A 23,441-nucleotide genomic window follows, 5' to 3' on the forward strand; every position below is an offset into this window, starting at 1 on the left:
CCGGCCTGTCAGTTTAGGTGGACAGCCATTTCTTGGTAGTTCTGCAGTTGTGCCATACTCTTTCCATTTTTGGATGATGGATTGAACAGTGCTCCGTCAGACATTTAAAGCTTTGGGATATTTTTTATAACCTAACCCTGCTTAAAACTTCTCCACAACTTTATCCCTGACCTGTCTGGTGTGTTCCTTGGCCTTCATGATGCTGTTTGTTCACTAAGGTTCTTTAAAAAACCTCCTGAGGGCTTCACAGAACGACTGTATTTATGCTGAGATTAGATTACACACAGGTGGACTCTATTTACTAATTAGGTGACTTCTGAAGGTAATTGGTTCCACCAGATTTAAGTTAGGGGTATCGGAGTAAAGGGGGCTGAATACAAATGCATGCCACACTTTTCACATATTTATTTGTAAAAAAAAATTGAAAACCATTTATCATTTTCCATCCACTTCACAATTATGTGCCACTTTGTATTGGTCTATCACATAAAATCCCAATAAAATATGTTTACATTTTTGGTTGTAACATGACAAAATGTGAAAAATTTCAAGGGATATGACTACTTTTTCAAGGCACTGTACACATATGTGGTATGATTGTATTTTCCATTTGGAAAAGTTTTCCTTTGACAATAAAAAAAAAGGCAGGGGATATCCATTGCCATTTACCACCAAATGAAAGCTCAATATGTCCTGAAAACACAAGGTATAATCCACCTGGATGCACAAAGTAGTTGTGATGATATGTACAGTTTTACTAACACATGTCAAAGTTAAAAAATTGGGCTCAGGCATTTAGATTTGTTTCATCCTTAGGTGTGAAGGGGTTAAAAAACAAATGTTAATGTTATCAACTATATGCAAATTGCCAAAAAGTGGCATAGGAAGTCACTTGTGATCTTATTTTTAGTACAACGCTGTATTCTGTACAAATGCAAAAAATGTAATTCATTGCCGTGTTCCAGAAACAACAGCTAAACAATAGCGCAGTGGCTGGAGAGTATGGAAGCAAATCGATTTGGGCCTTGATCAGCAATCTAAGTGGGAGAGATTATTACATTTTTGTTCCTGAAATAACAAGAGAGTGTTATTTTATAGACAGCAGCCATTAATATTGTATAGAGTTGCTTCCCTTTTATGAAAGCATTTCTCCTCCCCTGGGATGACTGCGAGTAGGCTGTGGCATATGGCCTTTTTTTCCTTTTTGTTTCATTTTCTTTCCATTTTGCATTTATTATCCTTCGATATCATCCCAATTGCATAAAGGTGTTTAACTATGATTGTTCCGTTCGTATTCCTTTTGGATTTCTCTGTAATACCTGATCATTGTTTAGCCCCTGTGCGGGCGACCTATATGCTTGCTTCTGATTTCTTGTGTTGTGTCATAAATCCAATAAATACATTGAAACTGAAAGCTTGGTAACCACAGGGCATATGTTATTATGGGGAAAATAAAGACCAGATACATCCTAAATATAGAGCCATTTATCCAACTGTCCATCCAGAGCCTCTGGTTTATAGACCAGATACATCCCAAATATAGTAGCCAGTCGTCCAACTGTCCATCCAGAGCCTCTGGTTTTTAGACCACATACATTCTAAATATAGAGCCTTTCATCCAACTGTCCATTCAGAGCCTCTGGTTTATAGAACAGATATATCCTAAATATTAGGGTTGCACCAATACCACTTTTTTCAAGACCGAGTACAATTACCGATACTTTTTTAAGTACTCATCGATACCGATTACCAATACTTTTTTTAATGTCATGCGACAGTGGCACTAATATGCAGCACTGATGAGCACTGATAGGTGGCACTGATGAGGCGTCGACTGTGTCGGTAGTTTTTTTATTTCTTATTTTTTGACAATTTTTTTATTTATTTATTTTTATTATTATTTTTTACAATTTAATATTTTTTTTGTTTTTATTTTTTTTACAATGCTTTCTTTTTTTGGGGGAGGGGGGGTGTCAGTGTGTTTTTTTTTTTTTTTTTACACAATTTAACTTTGAAATATACAGTGGGGACGGAAAGTATTCAGACCCCCTTAAATTTTTCACTCTTTGTTATATTGCAGCCATTTGCTAAAATCATTTAAGTTCATTTTTTTCCTCATTAATGTACACACAGCACCCCATATTGACAGAAAAACACAGAATTGTTGACATTTTTGCAGATTTATTAAAAAAGAAAAACTAAAATATCACATGGTCCTAAGTATTCAGACCCTTTGCTCAGTATTTAGTAGAAGCACCCTTTTGATCTAATATAGCCATGAGTCTTTTTGGGAAAGATGCAACAAGTTTTTCACACCTGGATTTGGGGCTCCTCTGCCATTCCTCCTTGCAGATCCTCTCCAGTTCTGTCAGGTTGGATGGTAAACGTTGGTGGACGGCCATTTTTAGGTCGCTCCAGAGATGCTCAATTGGGTTTAAGTCAGGGCTCTGGCTGGGCCATTCAAGAACAGTCACAAAGTTGTTGTGAAGCCACTCCTTCGTTATTTTAGCTGTGTGCTTAGGGTCATTGTCTTGTTGAAAGGTAAACCTTCGGCCCAGTCTGAGGTCCTGAGCACTCTGGAGAAGGTTTTCATCCAGGATATCCCTGTACTTGGCCTCATTCATCTTTCCCTCGATTGCAACCAGTCGTCCTGTCCCTGCAGCTGAAAAATACCCCCACAGCATGATGCTGCCACCACTATGCTTCACTGTTGTGACTGTATTGGACAGGTGATGAGCAGTGCCTGGTTTTCTCCACACATACCGCTTAGAATTAAGGCCAAAAAGTTCTATCTTGGTCTCATCAGACCAGAGAATCTTATTTCTCACCATCTTGGAGTCCTTCAGGTCAGCCAGCTCTAGGAAGGGTTCTGGTCGTCCCAAACGTCTTCCATTTAAGGATTATGGAGGCCACTATGCTCTTAGGAACCTTAAGTGCAGCAGAATTTTTTTTTGTAACCTTGGCCAGATCTGTGCCTTGCCACAATTCTGTCTCTGAGCTCTTCAGGCAGTTCCTTTGACCTCATGATTCTCATTTGCTCTGACATGCACTGTGAGCTGTAAGGTCTTATATAGACAGGTGTGTGGCTTTCCTAATCAAGTCCAATCAGTGTAATCAAACACAGCTGGACTCAAATGAAGGTGTAGAACCATCTCAAGGATGATCAGAAGAAATGGACAGCACCTGAGTTATATATATGAGTGTTACAGCAAAGGGTCTGAATACTTAGGACCATGTGATATTTCAGTCTTTCTTTTTTAATAAATCTGCAAAAATTTCAACAATTCTGTGTTTTTCTGTCAATATGGGGTGCTGTGTGTACATTAATGAGGAAAAAAAATTAACTTAAATGATTTTAGCAAATGGCTGCAATATAACAAATAGTGAAACATTTAAGGGGGTCTGAATACTTTCCGTCCCCACAATATATTAAAATTTTTTCTTTTTATTATTATTTTTTTTTTTTAAATAATAAAAAACAACTCAGCGCTAACCCAAGAACAATAAATAATAAATGCAAGCAAGCACAAAGGCAAATTCAACAAAGACCTCAAAAATCATATAAATAATAAGAGTGCTGCGCAAATAAATTGTCCATTTGATAATAAAATAATAAAAGGTGGAAGATGAGATCACCAGTGGATAGTCAAACGCCTAGGATAAGATCAAAGGTGACTAAAAATCCCTTCACCATATATGGATGGCCCCTCACCTGCAATCTTCGACCTGAAACAGGTCACACAGCATATAAACCAAACAGAAGGTAAGCTGAAACAGGCGATAGTAACTTCTCATATAATGCTCCCACTCTCATCAGTCGTTCAATGAGTTATTTGCATATCCCAGCTGGACAATGACTTGATAGCTTATCAGGTGATGTTCCCAATCTCAGTCACCACAGCATCAGTTACACACCATATTTGAATATACAAGACCAATAGGCCTGTATATTGGAAGCCAAAAATTGAGGGTTGTGTGGAATCCTTTGAATTTTCAATATATCAAAGAGATCATCCTCCTCCTAGATGTGAAGTCTAGGTGTGCAGCACCTATTTTTTTTTTTAACAGCCCTTTTGGTGCTTTGGTGAGATATCAGGGGTCTGAAAACAGACCCCTGATATCTCCCCTTTGAGACAGGGAAAGGGCCTGAGGCTAGAGATTCCCCTGTCCTTTTCTCTGCAGCCTTAACTGCAATTTAGAGGAATGGAGAGGAGACAGCGGCTCTTCTCCGTTCATACACTGAAGCATCATACACACAGTTTAAGATGCTCTCTTATGAATGGTCAGAGTCAGTGATCACTGACTCTGTGTATTTGGAAAAGGAAGGAGCCGGTAAATGACAGATTTCTTGGATCCTTCCTCCACTCTCCATCCTGAAAGATCTGGGACATGGTGGGACTGGAGGGGGAAACGGAGGGCCGGGGAGGACGCAGAGGGACGTGCAGAAGGACACAGAGGGGGACTCGGAGGACGAAGTGGATCAGTACCCAGAGGAGGACATGGAGAGCCGGGAAGGACTAAGGGGGACCCGGAGGAGGACACAGAGGGGGATCTAGAGGACGAAATGGATCAGGACCCAGAGGAGGACACAGGGAACACAGAGGGGTCCCGGAGGAGGACCCGGTGAGCACAGAGGGGGACATCTGGGGGGTGATTGGTGTGGTGGTGGGGGCAGTTAAAAGCACCGATCTCCCTGACAGCCGCTGGAGCATACCTCCCAACATTTTGAGATGGGAATGAAGGACACCTACTAGCAAATGTATGTAGGCATAGGACACGCCCCCTGCCACACCCCCTTAAAGGAGAATAAACAAAAAATGTTTAAAGTGGATGTAAACCCAATGTCATCATTTCTAAACTGCTGCCATAGGGGTTATCTATAAGGATATACATGCCTCCTGCATGTATCTTTACCTGTCAAATGTCTCCCCTCTGTCTGTTATGAGAGCCGAAAAAATGCAGATTCTGTGGGCGGGGTCTGTTGTCTGGAGCTCGGTGGGTGGAGTCGTGATGTCAGTAGACTCCCCGCCCACCTCTACACTTCCCTTGTCAATATGCATTTTCTCCTGTGTATTTCTTACACTGAACTTCTGCTATGATCTCTAACATCCAGTGAAAAGACAGGAAAGTAACCACATGACTTCAGCATGCCAAATCATGCTGAGGTGTGGAACAGCCAATCCTTGCAGAGCTGCTGAAGAAAGGAGTGGGGGAGGGAATTAAAAAACAATGCATGTCTTAGGCTAGTGCACGAGATCTGTAAATCACCTGTCACTCACAGCAAGGGGGAGGATTTGACAAAGTTTTTCTCTGTTTGTCAAGATTTATCTCACTGAACAATAAAAAAGGATGATTGTTTAGAGCTGGATTAACTCTGTGTGGCAAGACTGGGCTCAAATGATAGGAAATCTTATACTCTACATTATGACACCAAACAAAAAAAAAAAATAAATACATTTTGGGTTTACATCCACTTTAAATAAATCCACATAGGCTTTTTTTTTACCACTGCTATTCTTTATATTGGCTTTTAAAATGTACAAATGCAGCGATTTAGAAATTGGATGAAAGGTTTAGCACTGGGGAAAACTTTTTGAAATGCATTTTTTTATACAACTATATAAATCAGACCAAAATGAGGGACAAGTAAAGGGGACAGAGGGACATTGTTCCAAATCAGGGACAGTCCTTCGAAATCAGGGACAGTTGGGAGCTATGCGCGGGAAGGCGAGGAGGAGAAGCAGCTGTCACAAAAGCTATACGGTGTGTCTTGGTGCTTGTAACTCCCCCACCACTGCACCGATCATCTCCGAGGCTGCCCAAGTATCGGGTCAAGCGTCGGAGCATTTGCACAAGTACAAGTACTCATGCAAATGCTCGATATCTAAATATAGAGCTGCTAGTTTATAGTCTAGATATACTGGACTGATGCTGGGTACAGCAATCACTGATCGCGAAAGTTTGCCAGGAAAGGAGGGGGGACGAGTCATAGGAGGGCCAATCAGAGCTAGAGGGCTGGAGGTGTGCCTGTGTAAATCCAGGAAGTGAACAGGCAGAAGATTCAGCTGCCCACAGTTAAAATGGTTGCAGACAGATTTAGTGGAGAGAGATTTCGGCAGAATATTTGGCAAGTACAGAATCACAGTATATATAAAATAATATGCAATGTGATAGGAGGGAAGCTTCAGAACGGCAAAATATGTGAGCAGACTGCAGTTCCTCTTTAAGAATTCTAGTAAGAGGGGCACTCAAGGGAGAAGAGGATCTGTGGTGCGCCTGTGGCTAAAAGTGGGGGTGTTTAGGTTACACTGAATGCTGGGTGTGGTATAACAGAGTCTGAGCCTACTTGTGTATACACCACACATGTATGCCGTATTCCTTCTACTCACAGAATACTCCTTAATTACACAGGAACAAATGAGAGTCTTAAGGCCCATACACACGATCTGACTTTTTGACAACAAACATGCAAATTACCTGTTTTAAGGCAACATCCGACCGCGCGTACGCTCCATCGGACAAGCTTTTTCGTTTTTCCTCAGACAAATGTTGGCTGTGCAAACAGACAAACTTTCCTGCAACTAAAGTCCTAGGACGGCTAGTCCGATCGTGTGTACACAAATCCATCGGACTTTAGTCCAAAGTACGAACACACATGCTCAGAACCAATGCAAAAGATCAGACAACAATACAGAAGTTGACCAAAGGGTGGCGGTAAAGAGCTGAAAAACCTCATGATTTGGTGAAAGTTGGCTGAAAAAGTCCTGCCGTGTTTATGCATACCAAGTTCATGGCCAACGCCCTTTGGACAGAAATCCACAGAAAAAGTTTGTTTGAAGTCCGAACGTGTGTACGAGGCTTTATAGATACATAAAAAAGGGGATCAACTCCAGAGATAAAATGATAATTCTCCCGCTCTACAAGACTCTGGTCCGGCCGCACCTGGAGTATGCTGTCCAGTTCTGGGAACCAGTCCTCAGGAAGGATGTACTGGAAATGGAGCGAGTACAAAGAAGGGCAACAAAGCTAATAAAGGGTCTGGAGGATCTTAGTTATGAGTAAAGGTAGCGAGCACTGAACTTATTCTCTCTGGAGAAGAGACGCTTGAGAGGGGATATGATTTCAATATACAAATACCGTACTGGTGACCCCACAATAGAAATGAAACTTTTTCGCAGAAGAGAGTTTAACAAGACGCGTGGCCACTCATTAAAATTAGAAGAAAAGAGGTTTAACCTTAAAATACGTAGAGGGTTCTTTACTGTAAGAGCGGCAAGGATGTGGAATTCCCTTCCACAGGCGGTGGTCTCAGCGGGGGGCATCGATAGCTTTAAGAAACGATTAGATAAGCACCTGAACGACCGCAACATACAGGGATATACAATGTAATACTGACACATAATCACACACATAGGTTGGACTTGTGTCTTTTTTCAACCTCACCTACTATGTAACTATGTAACTATGTATAAACACACAATGCAAGGAAGGAAAAAAAATAATTAAAAGGAAAAACAGTGCAAGTAAGCAATGAACATACTTAATTTTTCTGTGCTTTTACCAGCAATTTTTTTAAAGATGGTTCTTTTTTTTTTAACCATTGCAGTGTTATCTTATAATAATCACATAGTGAAAATAGACGGGACTCCCCCTTTAATGAAATTACTTTCAAGGTGGAGATCTTTTCCAATTATATCGAGTGGAACGCTGGGAGACAGGAAGTGTGTGATGTACAGACACAGGAAGTGATACCACAACTGGGGAGGAAGTGATGTCAGGTAGTAACAGGAAGTAATAGACAGACAGGAAGTGAGGTGTCTTATGTACAGGAAGTGATGTAGGGGTATAAACAGGAAGTTCTGGGTAAGAGTTGAGTCATGAGGAAGTAGAGAAAAGACGTTTGAAGTGGCAGCAGAGGAGGTAATAAGTTTTTATTTTATATTTACACCCAGTAAACCCCCCTCATGTCCGCCCTCTTCCTCCATAGTCACTGTGATGTCTTTTATCTCCAGCAGATGATGATAAACACACATATATAGTGTATATTATCAATACAGTAACTGTACTGTCTGCTTTCATGTTCTACAGCGCCACACAAACAATTGGCGCTTTATAAATCATGTACAATATACAGAAATATTACCTATATACTGTATAGAGCCATATATTCCGCTATATGGAGGTATATCTTCATAAATAGAACTTATTAATAACATTAACTAATTGACCTCTGGAAGGTTTACCCCCCTTAATGACCAGGCCATTTTTTGCGAAACTGCGTTACTTTAACTGACAATTGCGCGGTCATACCCAAACAAAATGTATGTCTTTTTTTTTTTTCCTCACAAATAGAGCTTTTTCCTTTGGTGGCATTCCATCTGCGGTTTTTATTTTTTGCGCTAGAAACAAAAATAGACCGGAAATTTTGAAAACTATTTTTTTACTTTCTGCTATAAAACACACCCAATAAAATTTTTTAAAAAAAATCTAATTTCCAAATAAATTTAGGCAAATATGAATTTTGCTACATATTTTTGTTAAAAACAAAAATCCCAATAAGCGTATATTGATTGTAGACGCTATAACTTTTGCGCAAACCAAACTGGGATTTTTTTTTTTTTTTACTAGTAATGGTGGCGATCAGCGACCCATAGCAGGACCGTGATATTGTCAGGACGCTAACTGACACTTTTCACACTTTTTTTTTTAGGGACCAGTGACACTAATACAGTGATCAGTGCGAAAAAAATGTGCACTGTCACTGTACTAATGACACTGGCTGGGAAGGGGTTAACATCAGGGGGGGGCGTTTAAAAGGTTAAATGTGTGCCTGACCAGTGCTTTACTACTGTGGGGGAGGTGCTTGTACTAGAAGAAGGCATGGATTGATGCCCATGCTTAGCAGAGACACGGGATCCATGTCTTCTGTTGTGACAGACCGCCATTCTGCCTGTATACTGAAACATCGGCAGGTGCCAGCGGACATCGAGTCCATCGGATCCGCCATTCAGCTCCCACTACTGTGTTAATCATAGCGGGAGCAGGCCCCTGGCGGCACGCGTGCGCCCCCAAACCCAGGAGTGCAGGATCATGTATTAGATACGTGATCCTGCGCAGGAGAGCTGCCGTATATATACAGTATAAGGTCGGCAAGCGGTTAACTATAACATAATAATAGTAAGTTTTAAAGATCTATTGAAAAACACACATTACGTTTTTTTGTTTGTTGCATATTTACAATTTTGGGTATTATAGTTTTGTTTTTTTTTCAGACACTTGTGATTTTCATGTTGAATAGATTTGGTATTTATTAACACAATATAGACACAAAACCTCCCTCACTTTTGGATGGAGAGAATTTAATGGATCTCTACTTGCCTATGAGTTCTAACGACCAGCGAGGGCGCTATAGGATCGGAGTCTTGTATGGATCACATGATCTCATCAATGAGGATGGAGGAGGACCCGAGTCACATGACTGAGAGGATATTAACTTAGAATTTCAGCTAAGCTTAAATAGTAGTGGAAATGCTCCCTCCACCCTCCAAACACCTCTATTAACTATCCTGGGTAAAAAAAAAATTTTAAAAATGTGTATACTTGCCTACTTTCAGCCCATTCTGGTCCGGTCACGTGATTCGGTTTCCATGTTTCAGCTAGGAGAAGCTGCAGGGGAGAGGAGGGACCACCGACAGTGGCTTCACCATGGTAACCTATAGGCGACGTAATGGCTTTCACAGCCATATGTGGGTACTTTCTGTAAATGACATTGTATGACAAAGGGGATCCTGTGACCGGACCAATTAGGGCTGAAAAAAGCTAAGTATATACATCTTTTTTTACACAGGTTCATTAGTATAGGTAGATAAACAATACTTCCGCGCCAGTGGTGTCAGTAAAATAAAACTAGTAAGACCGAGAAATAAAAAAATTAAAATAAAGGATCAGTAATTGTACTAAGCCAAAAAATGTGTCACCCGTGGATGATCAATTGGATAAACAAAACCCAAAAAACCCAAGTGACAAGCTGCTCCCCTTAATTTGAATAAGATAATCAAATATAGAAATGGTATGCAATAGGGGGCGCTATAAACCTATAGACATAAGTGTTAGTAAACTGCTGCCAATAAAGACATGACAATCCACATCAAAAACAGTGAACCATATTATAGTAATTGTGCTAAAACATTGTTTTTTCAAAAAGCTTGTTGCGTGAATAAATAAAAAATAAAAAAGTTCTTAATTGTGGGTATATTTACTGCATTCGTGATAATTGATTGTCCCAATCCAGTGAAGAGATTAGAGCAAAAAAATATATATATTGAAGATCAACACCAAAGAAAATACATAAATCTTCATAGATGAAACAAAATCTTAGCGATGATAAAAGGTTCCGTCACCAAAGAGGAAGAAATCACCTTGAAATAATAGATATCTGCTTACCAGATACCAATGACTCCTTTAACTAAAAAGAGAGTCATTAGTGCTTGTACAGGATTGTGCCTGTTCACATGAAGGCTGGAAGGCTGGGTGGTGCTTTAGGCATAGATCCCTCCCGTCCCATTCATTCAGGATAGGAAATATGAGAAACAAAGAGGAATTTCCATAGCGTAAAACCGTTTAATGTATGTAAAAAAAGACAATAAAATAGCCAAATGGCCTCTTACATTGATCGGTGCCTACCCGGCACTGGGACTGCTTGCATGTCAGGGTAGATGGTGTCCAAGACCCTTCGCATCACATCACACATGCGGCGTGCGTTCCACCCCGTGCGCCTAGTCAGCCAGATAATACGGAAGTAGGTAGGACGAACTGGACACGTGACCACGTACCGCTCCGACGTACGTTTCGTTGTGAACGTCTTCAGGGAAGCGTACATTGGTCACTAGGATACCGGTTTATATGGGGAGTATGGGCGGGTGATTAGCCTGGTGCGAATACTCCGCCCCCTTACCAATAAGGTTTACTGAACATCATGCACGGACTGACCAGGGGATCATACCTCCCTCTGGTGGCTACGTGTCTTAATGCTCCAGATACTTGAATTAGAGAGATCTTAATATTTCTCATAAGAACACGTCACTAAGTGGTGATCCCCCTATCTTTCAATTGAAAAACTGGCAGAAGTGATTAAGAATGGTAGATTTTTGAATAGGTATAGTTGCATAGGAGACCTTAATGCAACTAATGATATTTATCGTCATTAGTGGGGAAGACTAGAATTAATATCCTGTCATTCTAAGCAGTCTCAGTCTCGGTTTAACAATGATTAATGAGTGATAAGCGCATCCTATCACCCTCCCCTCAAACCACAAAACATCTAAAACATTGGAAATCCTGCCACCAATAGTTGAAGTTAAAAACAACATAAAAAACATATTGAATAAATTACATTGGAGTAACCTCTAATATGAACCTTTAATTGCAGTATAACCTAGTGGTATTAAAATTCATAGGTGCATAATAATATTGAGGCTAATCATTTGTTAGAAAACAATTAAGGTCTATGTTCATCCCATACGGTTGCATACTCTGTAGCTTGTAGAGCCAATATGTTTCGTTTCTGGATACTGTCCTTTTCATGTGGGTACCCCTCCAATCTCTTGCTACTTTGTCAATCCCATAAAACGTACATAGTGATGGATCACTATTATGGTACATTTTAAAATGTCTAGAGACACTATGGTTGGGATAACCACTTTTTATATTGGCTAGATGTTCACTAATTCTTACTTTAAGTTGACGTGTGGTTCTGCCCACGTACTGTAGGGAACATGGACATTCCAATACATACGTCACGTGGTCAGAGTCACACGTAATCAAGGGTTTGATATTAAATTGTTGCTGGGTTACCACAGATTTAAATTGGGATTTCTTTTTCTTGAAACCCGGTTTCCTTGTTATTTTGCACGCATTGCACCTAGTGCAATAGTAAAATCCTGATCCATCCAAAAACGTAGATGGTTTCTTTGGTGGATCCGGTACGTTAGGGGCTAGTCGATTCCTGAGGGTAGGTGCCCTACGATATATAAATTTTGTTTTTTTTGGCAAAGATGACTGTAAATCTTTATCTTTCAACAAAATTGGCCAGAATTTCTTAAAGATACCTTCCACTGTTCTATATTGTCGATGAAAACCCGATAAAAACGCACATTCGTCCTTATATTCTTTTTTAGGTTTGGGAACCAACAAGGTTTGCCTGTCCATGTTTGACACCTGGACTACCAATTTTTCCAGAACATGGGCAGGGTAGCCTTTTTCCAGAAATCTGGTAGTAAGAGTTTCTGCTTGTGCAAAAAAATCTCTATCATTTTTACAGTTACGCCGTATGCGCATGTACTGCCCTTTGGGTACAGCTCCAATCCATTGGGGGGTGGTGGCAACTGTGTGTAGGGACATAGGCGTTTCGGTCTGTTTCCTTAAAAAAAGTATTTGTACTAATAGTGGAACCCTGTTTGAAAAGTGTTAGATCCAGATAATTCACTGTTGATAAGTGAAAGTCTGCTGTGAATTTGAGATTATATTTATTGTGATTCATATATTCCATGAATTCCCCGAAGCTTTCCTTTGTTCCCTCCCACAAAATGATAACATCGTCTATGTATCTTTTGTACAACAGAAGTGGTTTGGGTCTATTATTATAAATGGTTTCTGATTCCCATTTATTTAATGTAATATTCGCCACACTTGGAGCATAACGAGCTCCCATAGCAACTCCACCTATTTGATTGTAGTACTCATTGAGCACCCAAAAATAGTTATTCCCCATGGCCATAGATAGTCCTTCTAAAAAAAATTTAATTTGCGATTGTTTTATGGTGGACTTGCTTGTAAAAGCCCACCTTACTGCTTCCAACACATCTGTCTGACGTAAGTTTGTATACAGTGACTCGATGTCTATTGTCACCAATAAGGTTTGATCAGTGACTACCACAGATTGTAGCAAGGTAATGAGCTCCCTGCTATCTTATCCAAAGGGCAGTACATGCGCATACGGCGTAACTGTAAAAATGATAGAGTTTTTTTGCACAAGCAGAAACTCTTACTACCAGATTTCTGGAAAAAGGCTACCCTGCCCATGTTCTGGAAAAATTGGTAGTCCAGGTGTCAAACATGGACAGGCAAACCTTGTTGGTTCCCAAACCTAAAAAAGAATATAAGGACGAATGTGCGTTTTTATCGGGTTTTCATCGACAATATAGAACAGTGGAAGGTATCTTTAAGAAATTCTGGCCAATTTTGTTGAAAGATAAAGATTTACAGTCATCTTTGCCAAAAAAAACAAAATTTATATATCGTAGGGCACCTACCCTCAGGAATCGACTAGCCCCTGATGTACCGGATCCACCAAAGAAACCATCTACGTTTTTGGATGGATCAGGATTTTACTATTGCACTAGGTGCAATGCGTGCAAAATAACAAGGAAACCGGGTTTCAAGAAAAAGAAATCCCAATTTAAATCTGTGGTAACCCAGCAACAATTTAATATCAAACCCTTGATTACGTGTGACTCTGACCACGTGACGTATGTATTGGAATGTCCATGTTCCCTACAGTACGTGGGCAGAACCACACGTCAACTTAAAGTAAGAATTAGTGAACATCTAGCCAATATAAAAAATGGTTATCCCAACCATAGTTTGTTTAAAAACACTACAAATTCAATGTAGATACTAATGATAATACACCGTATGGGTCCTATCCTGCCAATTTGTATAACATAGAAAAGGCTATAGACATATACATATGATGCTTCAACCAAATACGGGAGAAATACTTCCCCTGAAAATCAAACAGTAGGCAAGCATATAGCTATAGCAGAGAAGATACAGCAGGTTTGGTAATCCACGGTGGGGTATTCTCTAGTTGCTCTACATGTTTCGCGTTTCGCAGAACGCTTCCTCAGGAGCTAGAGACTCTAAGATTCAAACAAATAAAAACAACAAAAAAGAAAAGAAAAAACATAAGTGTACTAGACACAGTATATATATAGATATCAGTATTGAAAATATAATCACTACCAGATAAAATGGCCCGAGGGACTGGCCCTACAAAAGATTATGGTCTCCAACCAGCGCACGGTAAGCCCAAAGGTTGGAGCCAGCAAAGACAGGGAAAGCGGTTAGTGCAGTTTGCATTAAAAACTAAAAAAATATAGATAATGATAAAAAATAAATAAAAAATAAATAATAAAGGCGTAATGCACTTACCAATTGGATATGGTAAGATTGCCCGAATCAGCCAGTGGTAATTATATATAACTGACCACAATTTGATCATAAATGTAGAAAGTTTAAATCAGATTGTAAACATCAATCGGTCATAACCTGGAACCTCTCCAAGAACTGTAGCGTCAGATGTCCATATGAAGGAGAGCAAAGGCTTAAACGTTGTAGTGCTAATATATAAGAGAAAAAAAAGGGGAAGGAGGGATAAACAAACAAATTGTCATTGCTGTCAGTCAAAGGGACAGAAAAGGGGGGGCTGCAGGCATAAGAGTGCCTTGCTCAAGGTTGAAAGACGCTGGTACAATAAAGCTAACCTTACCCTAAGGAAGATGAGAGGGAGCAACAGGTTATACCGTCCGGTCTGTGTAGGGGCCGGAGCTGTAGCTGCAGGAGGATACGAGACACCGCGTCCCTATATATGGTGACCCTGGCCGGAAACGGACAGCCCCAGGGGGCGTGACGTAATCCGGCCCCGCTGCGGGCTGCTGCGCATGCGCCGCGACACGCCGTCCTCACGCATAATCGCGGCGCCGGGACCTTCCGCGCATGCGCCGAGAAGCAGCGCGAGGGGAGACGGGACAAGGCGAATGACGCAGACAGCAAAGGCGGAGCTGATGGGGAAGGAAGTCCCCGTATCTCCGACAATCGCCGCACATCCGGCCAGACGAGCGGACTGGATGTGCGGCGCTGGGCAGCGGTACTCTTTAGGCGGAGACTATGCAGAAGGAAAGAGACCAACACTAAGGGAGAGTCCCCCGGCCATCAACCTGGCATGGATAAAGATAGAATTATCGATCCAATGTATATAAACTGTTATGTTTTTTCTTTTCTTTTTTGTTGTTTTTATTTGTTTGAATCTTAGAGTCTCTAGCTCCTGAGGAAGCGTTCTGCGAAACGCGAAACATGTAGAGCAACTAGAGAATACCCCACCGTGGATTACCAAACCTGCTGTATCTTCTCTGCTATAGCTATATGCTTGCCTACTGTTTGATTTTCAGGGGAAGTATTTCTCCCGTATTTGGTTGAAGCATCATATGTATATGTCTATAGCCTTTTCTATGTTATACAAATTGGCAGGATAGGACCCATACGGTGTATTATCATTAGTATCTACATTGAATTTGTAGTGTTTTTAAACAATTTATGTGTGTTTAATGTTTTTTATATTTTTCTAATAAAATATCTCTATTAAATATATAGTTTGTAGTTTAATACTATTGTGCCCTCAAAGTCCCATATTTAAAGTTTTTCCTATTTACAGTTTGATTCTTGGGGACGTTGGCACATATTGTTACTGAGTACCTGCAGAGTCACCCTGCTCACTGAGGTACTCCGATACTAGGTCTTCCTTTTGATCCCAACCATAGTGTCTCTAGACATTTTAAAATGTACCATAATAGTGATCCATCACTATGTACGTTTTATGGGATTGACAAAGTAGCAAGAGATTGGAGGGGTACCCACATGAAAAGGACAGTATCCAGAAACGAAACATATTGGCTCTACAAGCTACAGAGTATGCAACCGTATGGGATGAACATAGACATAGACCTTAATTGTTTTCTAACAAATGATTAGCCTCAATATTATTATGCACCTATGAATTTTAATACCACTAGGTTATACTGCAATTAAAGGTTCATATTAGAGGTTACTCCAATGTAATTTATTCAATATGTTTTTTATGTTGTTTTTAACTTCAACTATTGGTGGCAGGATTTCCAATGTTTCAGATGTTTTGTGGTTTGAGGGGAGGGTGATAGGATGCGCTTATCACTCATTAATCATTGTTAAACCGAGACTGAGACTGCTTAGAATGACAGGATATTAATTCTAGTCCTCCCCACTAATGACGATAAATATCATTAGTTGCATTAAGGTCTCCTATGCAACTATACCTATTCAAAAATCTACCATTCTTAATCACTTCTGCCAGTTTTTCAATTGAAAGATAGGGGGAGCACCACTTAGTGACGTGTTCTTATGAGAAATATTAAGATCTCTCTAATTCAAGTATCTGGAGCATTAAGACACGTAGCCACCAGAGGGAGGTATGATCCCCTGGTCAGTCCGTGCATGATGTTCAGTAAACCTTATTGGTAAGGGGGCGGAGTATTCGCACCAGGCTAATCACCTGCCCATACTCCCCATATAAACCAGTATCCTAGTGACCAATGTACGCTTCCCTGAAGACGTTCACAACGAAACGTACGTCGGAGCGGTACGTGGTCACGTGTCCAGTTCGTCCTACCTACTTCCGGATTATCTGGCTGACTAGGCGCACGGGGTGGAACGCACGCCGCATGTGTGATGTGATGCGAAGGGTCTTGGACACCATCTACCCTGACATGCAAGCAGTCCCAGTGCCGGGTAGGCACCGATCCATGTAAGAGGCCATTTGGCTATTTTATTGTCTTTTTTTACATACATTAAACGGTTTTACGCTATGGAAATTCCTCTTTGTTTCTCATATTTCCTATCCTCAATGAATGGGATGGGAGGGATTTATGCCTAAAGCACCACCCAGCCTTCCAGCCTTCATGTGAACAGGCACAATCCTGTACAAGCACTAATGACTCTCTTTTTAGTTAAAGGCGTCATTGGTATCTGGTAAGCAGATATCTATTATTTCAAGGTGATTTCTTCCTCTTTGGTGACGGAACCTTTTATCATCGCTAAGATTTTGTTTCATCTATGAAGATTTATGTGTTTTCTTTGGTGTTGATCTTCAATATATATATTTTTTTGCTCTAATCTCTTCACTGGATTGGGACAATCAATTATCACGAATGCAGTAAATATACCCACAATTAAGAACTTTTTTAGTTTTTATTTATTCACGCAACAAGCTTTTTGAAAAAACAATTTTTTAGCACAATTACTATAATATGGTTCACTGTTTTTGATGTGGATTGTCATGTCTTTATTGGCAGCAGTTTACTAACACTTATGTCTATAGGTTTATAGCGCCCCCTATTGCATACCATTTCATTAGTATAGGTGTTAGGAGGGGGAAAGGAGCCCTTTTAAGACTAGTTAGCCTGTAGCTGGAATTCTACTTTAAATCTCACCCTAGAAATCATCTACCTGCTCATCTGAGAGGTGAGGAGGATTCTGGGAGGTCACATGACATCACCCTATATCTCTATTAATAAAACACAGACCTGACCAGAGAGGTGAGGAGGATTCTGGGAGGTCACATGACATTAGTTTTGTTCTTTCAATGCAGAGTCTTCCTCAGGTAAAGTCTGGTGACCATTTTGCCATTACAGTGCCTTCACCTCATTCCCTGAAATATGAAAGAATCAATGACCAGAAGATTCTAGAAATCACCAACAAGATCATTGATCTGCTGACAGGAGAGGTGAGCGGTGTTGGGAATTCTGGGACATTATCCAGTAACAGACAAGGGATGTGTCTGGATGGTGATTGTATCATTGTGTGTGTCAGGTTCCTATAAGGTGTCAGGATGTCACTGTCTATTTCTCCATGGAGGAGTGGGAGTATTTAGAAGGACACAAGGATCTCTACAAGGACGTCATGATGGACAATCAGCCGCCCCTCACATCACCGGGTAAGAGGAGACTTTATTGTAAAGGAGAAAGCAGTACGGAGGGTCCACCTAGATCCCCCATCATCTGATAAACACATAGAAACAATGTATTCAGTCAGTGTGTGTGTTTCCTACAGATGGATCCAGTAATGGGAACCCACCAGAGAGATTTCCCTCTGCTCTGTGTTCCCAGGATTCCACACTGGATGATCACACCATCCCCCACCATCATCAGGTAGGTGAGACTGAGCAATTTGAACTCAAATGCGTTGTAGAATTCTACACTTTGAGATAACATTCTTTTATATCAGCTCTTGTTTCCTTTTACAAAATTCATTCTATCATATTTGCACTTTAGGGTGAAGAACTGAAAGACATCAGAGTTGAGGTTAAAGTTGTAAAAGAAGAGATGTTTGGGAACCAGCAGTCTATGGAAGAGGGTGACCCACCAGAGAGATGTCCCCGTCCTCTATATTCCTGGGATTCCACACAGGAAGATCACACCATCCCTCACCATCATCAGGTAGGTGGGACTGAGCACAACTAGAACAGAATTCTAAGCCATGAGAGAACATCCTTCTAAGTAATCTCTTGTTCCTTTTTACACATATATTCTATCATCTTTGGGGTTTAGGATGAGGAACTGAAAGACATCAAATCTGAGATTAAAAGGGAAGAAGAAGAGATGTCGATAAGTGGAGCTCAGCAGTTTATAGAAGAGAGAGGTCCTCTGTATTCCCGGGATTCCACACAGGAAGATCACACCATCCCTCACCATCATCAGGTAGATGGGACTGAGCAATTAGCAGTCATATGTATTCTAAACTACGAGGTGACATTTTTCTATGCATACTCTTGCTCCATTTTATAAATGTATTTTATCATCTTTGGGGTTTAGGGTGAGAGATGTCCCCCTCCTCTCTATTTTTGGGATTCCATACAGGAGGATCACACAGTCTCTTGCCAGGATCTAGTAGGTGGGGCTGGACATGTAGACCTAAATATGTATTCTAAGCTATGAGAAGACATTCTTTTTTTTTTAGGTTCTTGCTTTAATGCTTACTTCTACATCTTTGGTTTGTAGGTCCTTGTCTTTTTTATTTTTAATCAATATGCGTTCCTTTTTTCTGTGGCTGTTATGTCCAGTCACATGTCATTGTGGGTCCTCTTTCTCCTTGTGTTCTTACAATGGGGTTGCATACTGAATGACATGGTGCTGTTCTTTGCTCATGTAAGTCCAGGCTGATGTGATGATGTGCCACTAGGGATCGGATTCCAAGGCTTCCAGGAAATGGGCAGTAGACCTTATAGTTACATAGTAGGTTACGTTGAAAAAAGACACAAGTCCAACCTGTGTGTGATTATATGTCAGTATTACATTGTATATCCCTGTAGGTTGTGGTTGTTCAGGTGCTTATCTAATAGTTTTCTGAAACTATCAATGCCCCCCGCTGAGACCACCGCCTGTGGAAGGGAATTCCACATCCTTGCCGCTCTTACAGTAAAGAACCCTCTATGCAGTTTAGGTTTTAAACCTCTTTTCGTTTAATGAGTGGCCACGACTCTTGTTAAACTCCCTTTTGCTGGAAAGTTTTATCCCTATAGTGGGGTCACCAGTACGGTATTTGTAAATTGAAATCATATCCCCTCTCAAGTGTCTATTCTCCAGGCTATATAGTTGGGGGCGTGGCCGGATGTGAGCGAGGCAGCTAGCTTTTCTACAGAGCTCCGTCCATCCTGAGCAAAATCCGCATTATTGGAGCACCTTGATCCTTTCTAAAACCTAACCGGCACCTGGGGGAAGGTGAGAGGTTCACAGAGATGCCTTCCGCGGCCTCCAAACTGCAACAGAAGGGCCACACTGAACAGCGCAAGACTCGCTCCACAAAGGGGACGGACAGAGGCTCCGCCCCCGCCATCTTGTCTTCCCGGAAGCCTGCACAGAGCGCCAAGCACACAGCTTCCATGATGGCGCAGACAGAGGACACAGAGGAGCTGCTGGCTAATACGGAGGGAATAGAGGAGCAGTCTGTGGCGGTGGATGCAGAGGCGATCACAAGACCGATCCTGGAAGCCATCAGCGCTAGTAAGTCTGAGTTAATGGGGAGAATTGATCATTTATCAGCTGAATGCACTCTGATCAGACATGATCTTGACAAAATCAGAGGTCGGCTGACCACAGTTGAAGACAGGGTTTCCGGGGTTGAAGACACATCCCACACTCAGAGTAATCAACTTGCTGAACTCCGCGGCCTAGTAAACTCCCTCCAACGCAGAGCAGACGACGCTGAGGACCGCCAAAGACGAAACAATATTAGGGTGGTCGGCCTTCCAGAGGGTGCAGAAGGAGACAGGCCAGTGTTATTCGCTGAAGATTTCTTCGCAAAGCTACTCTCATTGGAAGATTTACCCCCCACTTACATAGTGGAAAGAGCACACAGAGTTCCCACTGGGAAAAGACCACCGGGAGCCTTTCCTAGACCCTTTTTGGTGAGATTCCTAAACTACAGAGATAGGGACATGATCCTGACGCAATCCAGAAAAGCCAAAGAACTCAAATTTGAAAATGCCAAGATAATGCTATTCCCTGACTTTTCTGCAGCCACGCAACAGCAGCGTCGCTCCTTCAATGATATAAGAAAACGCTTAAGGGAAAAGGAGGTACAATACAGTATGCTATATCCCAGCAGGCTCAGGATACAGCATAAAGGCAATGTGAGATTCTTTGATAACCCCGCTGAAGCATGTGAATGGATGGACAAAGAACTCTCCTAATACCAATATTGGGGAAAAGGCCAACTGAATAGACTGTTACAGTTCACCCTCTTTAATGGTGTCATTGCTTGAAAGAAAAGTAATAGATGTTAAATTCATTCCCACTGTTGGAGTTTGAAAACTGCCATTTGTTCTGCGGCAGTTCTAGCACCAGGATGATAAGTCACACAGCCAGAAAGTGGAAGAGAGAATTCATGATCATCCCTGAAAGCACCATCACCATTGCAAGGAGACACTATAGCAACACAGGGCCTAGAGGCTCAGTAATATCATGACCCCAGTTTCCAAAGGAGCGAAGTGACTCTCCTGAAAGACATTTAATGGAGCCCGATCCAGTCACACCTGACATTAAACACATCAGCGGGCGGAGGGATCGTTGCTAAGGCTTCCTGTCATGTAAGTCCCCTTATTTTTCTCTACATATTCAAGCTCCAAGGAACATTTTACCCGGAGCATCTAGAAGGAAGACGAACACTACATCAGAGGAGCTGTCAGACTTTCGCCGTATACGGCAGATGTCCACGTTATTTTTTATTTTTTCGTTTTTTGGGAGAAAGCTACATGCCAGACTTTTCTACGTTCGGTTGGGGTTGTTCTCTGGTATAATAGCAGGGGGGGGAGGGTTTAGTAAACTTGTCACGGCCCAGTTTGACTCAGGTAAAATAGATCACTTATCTAGCTGGTATACATTGCATAGGAGGGGAAAGTTTCCTATGAAAGGTGATGAATTATTTTATTTTCATACAAATGTCGGGGACGGATAATTTGCACATAGTGTCTTGGAACGTCAGAGGCCTGAATAACAAGTTCAAGAGAGCCTCGGTGTTCCAATACCTAAAACAGTCAAAACCTCACATAGTCTTCTTGCAAGAGACTCACTTGGACGGAGGTAAGGTGATGTCTCTCCGTAAACCTTGGATACAAAAAACTTTCCACTCCACCTACTCTACCTTTGCAAGGGGAGTTTCGGTATTAGTTAGCAAGTCCATTCCGTGTAATGTACACCAAGTTATAACTGACCCTAGTGGCAGATATGTGGCACTGGTAATTGATGTGTATTATAATAGGATGCTACTAGTAAATATCTATATTCCTCCTCCATTCCAGATCCAAATGTTATATGACATGTTGACCCGATTGGCCCAATTTCTGCATCTCCCCCTGCTCCTGATGGGAGACTTCAATGCGATACTTGATGCAGCATTGGACTCCTCCAACCCGGGCAGGGCGAGCTCGGCGGACCTGTGTGGATGGGCCATGACGGCGGGCCTTCTTGAACTTTGGAGATGGAAACATCCAAAAGATAGAGGGTATTCTCACTTGTCATCGACTCACAGGTCGGCAGCAAGAATTGATCTTGCATTTGGTAATAATCGAATACTGCAATATGTGAAGAGGGTTGAATATCTGGCCGGTGGTTTATCTGATCATAATCCTCTCTCTCTGGCTCTGTCCCTTCCAACCGGGGCAAGGGGAAGAGGATGGCGTCTCTCAACTATCTGGTTACAAAATGAACAGGTGGCGACGCAAATTGAGGAAGCCACTAAATCTTACTGGGAGGTCAATTCTGAATCAGCCGAACCACCCATGGTGTGGGATTCCTTCAAGGCAGTAATTAGGGGAGAATGCATATCAGCCATAAAAACTGCAAGAGTAAATGAAAACGAGGAAATGGAAATTTTACAACAGGGGGAGAGAGATTGCGCAGATGCTCACGCTAGGTCTAACAATGGGTCCTCCTACGAAGCCCTGCTGGAGGCGAGACGGCGATTATCTTTACATGTAAAGGGTTTAACTAGCTCAGAGTTAACAAGGGTGGCACACAGGGTGTTTGCAGAGGGGGACAAAAATGGCAGGCTCCTGGCTATGTTAGTGGCCGACCAATCACCCATTGCTCATATACCGGTGATCAAAAACAAGAAAGGAGTTCTGGTTAATGAACCGACCGCCATAATGCAGGAGTTTGTCGATTTCTTCTCCGCCCTGTACTCACCAATCCCGAAATATGATAAAAAAGAAATGCACGAACTACTAGAGGGGATAAATATCCCAAGACTGTCAGATAGCGACTGCCAATTTCTAGAGGCAAACATAACAATCAAAGAAATACAGGCAGCTATTTTTGCTTTCCCATCTAACAAGGCTCCAGGGCCGGATGGGTTCCCCGTGGACTTTTACAAAGAAAATGTGGAACAGTTGGCGTCCAGACTTCATTGGCTCATGGAACACTGTCACAAAAATTCATCTCTCCCTAACTCTATGCTAGAGGCGTATATGATCCTGCTGTTAAAACCAGGGAAAGACCCTACGGACTGTGCGTCATACAGGCCAATAGCACTGTTAAACACAGATCTAAAGATCCTAACAAAAATCCTTGCTACAAGACTAGCGACGGTGATCCCGGCCATAGTAAATATCGACCAAACGGGTTTTATGCCAGGTAAATCGACTGACACAAACTTAAGGAGACTATTTACACACTTACAGCTGCCACCCTCTGACTCTGAAACAAGGATTGTAGTATCCATAGACATAGAAAAAGCATTTGATTCAGTCGATTGGAATTTTATGTTTAGGGTGCTGGAGGCTATGGGTTTCGGCCCGAACTTCAGAAATTGGATTCATATGCTATACAAGAATCCAAAGGTAGCTATTAGAATGGGATCTTCGGTGTCTACTTTCTTCGAGGTGGGTAGAGGGACTAGACAGGGGTGTCCACTATCCCCATTCCTATTTGCCCTGGTAATGGAACCTGTGGCCATTGCACTGAGATCCTCGAGTAATGTGGGGGCGGTTAGAGTGGGGACAATTCACGAAACATTGGCCTTATATGCAGACGACATGCTTCTGTTTTTAAATGACCCGGCAGCCTCTTTAAAAGCGG

The 23,441-nt window shown here is 41.6% G+C and overlaps 1 protein-coding gene across 1 annotated transcript in view; it reads left to right on the forward strand.

Annotated features, from left to right (window-relative positions):
* The window catches only part of LOC141106870 (uncharacterized), a 109,103-nt gene that overhangs the window by 67,149 nt on the left and 18,513 nt on the right, over window positions 1-23,441 (forward strand). Inside the window, 4 exon segments of the mRNA XM_073597798.1 lie at window positions 17,680-17,803; window positions 17,920-18,017; window positions 18,141-18,305; window positions 18,417-18,566. Coding sequence (XP_073453899.1) covers window positions 17,680-17,803; window positions 17,920-18,017; window positions 18,141-18,305; window positions 18,417-18,566 — 537 coding nt within the window.

The sequence above is a fragment of the Aquarana catesbeiana genome, linkage group LG08 (genome assembly GCF_042186555.1).
Source record: "Aquarana catesbeiana isolate 2022-GZ linkage group LG08, ASM4218655v1, whole genome shotgun sequence".
Lineage (NCBI taxonomy): Eukaryota > Metazoa > Chordata > Amphibia > Anura > Ranidae > Aquarana > Aquarana catesbeiana.